At 36.4% G+C, this 4,028-nt stretch overlaps 1 protein-coding gene across 1 annotated transcript in view; it reads left to right on the forward strand.

The window, feature by feature from the left end:
* The window catches only part of LOC121379846, a 48,610-nt gene extending 44,582 nt beyond the window's left edge, over nt 1–4,028 (forward strand). The window contains exons 20-23 of the mRNA XM_041508498.1: nt 297–445; nt 1,131–1,216; nt 2,233–2,298; nt 3,891–4,028. Of these exons, the coding sequence (XP_041364432.1) occupies nt 297–445; nt 1,131–1,216; nt 2,233–2,298; nt 3,891–4,028 (439 nt within the window). The remainder of the gene's footprint in view (nt 1–296; nt 446–1,130; nt 1,217–2,232; nt 2,299–3,890) is intronic.

Here is a 4,028-nt window from a genome sequence, read left to right on the forward strand (position 1 = left end):
TGAGAGTGAGATTATTAATGACGGGTATAGCGACTCGTTTCATGTGTACCCTATCTCTACCAGTGAGATTATACCGACTCTTTTCAGGTGTACCTTATCTCTACCAGTGAGATTATACCAACTCGTTTCAGGTGTACCTTATCTCTACGAGTGAGATTATTAATGACGGGTATAGCGACTCGTTTCTGGTGTACCTTATCTCAACCAGTGAGATTATAACGACTCGTTTCAGGTGTACCCTATATCTACCAGTGAGATTATACCAACTCGTTTCAGGTGTACCCTATCTCTACCAGTGAGATTCGCCAGAGGACGGTGCACGATCTGAAGGAGACGAATACCAAGCTGGATCTGCTCATCGCTGAGGGAGACCAGAAAACAATCACCGAGAAACTCACTGAACTCGGCTCGATGCTCAACTTCGACCATCAGCAGAGTACGCTAGGTGAGTAGAAACGCACTGTACTCGGCTCCATGCTCAATTTCGACCATCAGCAAAGTACGCTAGGTGAGTAGAAACTCACAGAACTCGGCTCCATGCTCAACTACGACTATCAACAGAGTATGGTAAATGAGTAGACACTGCTCATAACCTCACCAGGGAAAGGTGAGTAGAAACTGATCAAAACTGACAGGTAGTTTACATGAGTGGAGACTGCTTGAAACGATGATAGCAACAGGTAGGTGAGTAGAAACTGCTCAAAACAGCAGCAGAAACAGGTGGGTCATATGTTTAGTAGCTGCCCAAAACGTCAACAAAGACAGGTAGGTCACGTGGGTAGAAGCCGCTCAGCACGTCAACAGAGACAGGTAGGTGAGTAGACTGCTCAAAATACGGACATTATCAGGTGAATAGAAACTTCTCAGAACTTCAGCAATCTAGCGAAACTGCTAAAAATAGAAATACCCCAATGGGCCTACCGACGGGGATCGATCCCAGACCAACCGGGCATCACGTGAGCGCTTTACTACTGGGCTACATCCCGCCCCAGTATTTGTTAGATGTGCTATAATATATAGATCTATATTTTGTGGTCTTGCTGGAGACGATCTTTTTTCCAACCGTGAGTTGTATAAAATATATACCACACGTGGACACACTATGTTTATATGCTTTTAATTAATTACAGAATATTCTGGCCTATCAACTGCTGCCAACGAAGAGTTCTCTTTGTTTGGGATTGATGGAAAAAGCACGTTTGGGGACTACTCGAAGGTAGAAAATTTTTGTACAAAAATCTGAAAGGGTTTTACACATTGGAATGCACTACTAGTTAATCAGGCGGTATAATTTTAATGCACGTAATTGTCGATAATGATACTATTTTGTTTTACACAGAACTCCGTTAATGGTTTGAGTCATAGACAGATGTTTCTTACGTGTAACAGTCATCATGCAAGATTCGTTGGTATCTTGAATGCCACAAATTAATTGCATTACGTCGATGATTAGTTTAACAATCTTTGCACGAGTTTATTTGCTGAAAACAAAATGTATTAAATCTACGTTTATATAATTTACGTTTTCATTCTGTTTTCATTGTTCATTATATTTAAAGATGTTGAACTTAGTTTGAGAAATGCAGACATTTATGTTTCGTATACTAGAAACCCCAGGTCGACCAGAAACATATAATATTTGTCAAAATCAATAGTTTAAGGGGAAAGCTAGCAAAAGCGTACGAGACATACTGGAGAAAAAGACTCAAATTCGGGCCAAAAAAAAGAGAACACATTCTGGCAAAATGAGCTGTTCTGAACACTTTTCACCATGTAATTTCATCATTCTACCAACACCATTAGTTGTCATCCATGTAAAAATGCGTGACGACTCATTTACAACCCTCTATAACTGTTTGGCAGTGATGATAATATGAATAAACGTTGTAATCCAGATTCGGGCACTTTTGTTTAATTCGGGCAAACCTTGACTTTCCCCCCTACAAAAATGGGAGCTGGTTTAATCAATATCTATTTCTGTATATATTAACAGATGGGAAAAGCTGTAGGTAATATGTAAATTAACGGTAAAAAGCCTGTGATAGCCGAACATATTTTACACTGTCTAAACACTGACCTCAACAGTTATTAGAGTGTCAAAGTGTAATTTATAAAACACCAGAACTACACGGCATTATAAAAACAATGATAATATTTATGTTTATGAAAATGTTGCCTCCAATATAATATTACTAATAGGGCCTACATAACCTATTTTGTTAATTTTCATAGTCGAAGACTGGAAATAATTCTGAACTTCTGAAGAAAGCCAGCATTGAAAGAGACAACCGAGCCAAGGTCTGTACTTACTTTGAATATATAATAAACAAATAAACAAGTTTTATTTAGTTTAATTTTATTTAATATTATTTGGTTTAAATCCTTTTAGTTTATATCTCTATTAAAATTATCACTGTTTTGTGAACATCATGTTAGACTCATGTTCACGGTCTAATTACCAAATTATAGTATTATACCCCTTGTTTTAAGATGAGTGTGGATTTTTGTGTTTCTCTCTCTCTCTCTCTCTCTCTCTCTCTCTCTCTCTCTCTCTCTCTCTCTCTCTCTCTCTCTCTCTCTCTCTCTCTCATATATATATATATATATATATATATATATATATATATATTAATACATACTACATACGTACATACATGTACGTAAGCGGATCGTAGTTTGTAGGCCCCATGCATGTGGTTGTGTTAAAGAGCATCATTTTTATTGATGCCAATAACTCAATGCGCATCGTGGTTAGTCTGCAATTTGCGGGCGTTTCGTTGCCAGACGTCCGAGTCCCAGCAACGGCATGGGAATTTGTGAGGCCAGAAAGGATTTAATTATCCACTAAGCCAGTGCGTTAATATCTATGTAACAGTCAACCTCGACATACATACAATATATAGATATTCATACATAAATACATATATACATATACATGTACATACACACTCATATATATATATATATATATATATATATATATATATATATATATATATATATATATATATGTATGTATGTACGTATGTATGTATGTGCGTGTGTGTGTATGATGTATGTATGTATGTATGTATATATATATATAAGATAGCTTTAAAAATATGGAAGCTTTAAAAACGATAGCAGAGGACCAACACAAACTATCGTTTATAAACAAGTCATTTTATGCTGGGGTGTTTTAGGGATTGTAGGTAAAAATACTTTCTTATTTTACACAATAGAGTCAATATCTATGTATTACAATGCATATATGAACTTTATTCTAAACCATATTTCATTCATTTAACTTCGTTACGTCTGTGTTATTTGATGAGTTTGGTATATCAAAATATTTGTTAATGAAAATTAATTTTGATCATCTGAAATTAAAGGCATATTGTCGCAGATCGCTGACCTATTTAATGGTCTATCAAAGTATTACCGGAACAAAAAATAATTTGATTTGTTCCTAAATGTACTTTATTTAACCATCTTCATAACCACCATACTCCATTTATTAATGATATTTTGTAAAAATAATTGAATTATGGCAATGGTCCATAATTCAAAAACTAAAATTGCCGAGAGGGTTGACATGAATTTCACTCCATCATGGTTCAGTTACGGTGATGCGATAGCTAGATTTGGTTTCCAACAATTAATGTAATTTTTATTTATTATCCATTTTTAGAGAAATAAGGTCCTTAAATCCGTGACAGTATGCCTTTAAAGTTCTATATTTCCAAACGATATCGCTGCTTTGTTAAATCGGCATTTAATAGGATATAGCGATTTACTTTCGTGTACGCTACTTAGCTGAGATTGTACTAAACTGTGTTAGAATAGTGTACACTACAAAGCCATGACCCTAATGAACGAAGATTTCACAACGGTGTACGTTTACGTTGCAGCTTCGAACTAAGGCGGTGAAGGGCTGTGCCGGTGTTGCCACGGCAGACGTTGCCGCCATAGAGCAAGTGAGCACGTGTCTCTCCACCAACAGCCTGTCAGCCAGCGAATGTTCAAGAGAATGTCAGGTAGAACTCTAA

This window comes from Gigantopelta aegis, chromosome 8, assembly GCF_016097555.1.
Source record: "Gigantopelta aegis isolate Gae_Host chromosome 8, Gae_host_genome, whole genome shotgun sequence".
Classification (NCBI taxonomy): Eukaryota; Metazoa; Mollusca; class Gastropoda; order Neomphalida; family Peltospiridae; genus Gigantopelta; species Gigantopelta aegis.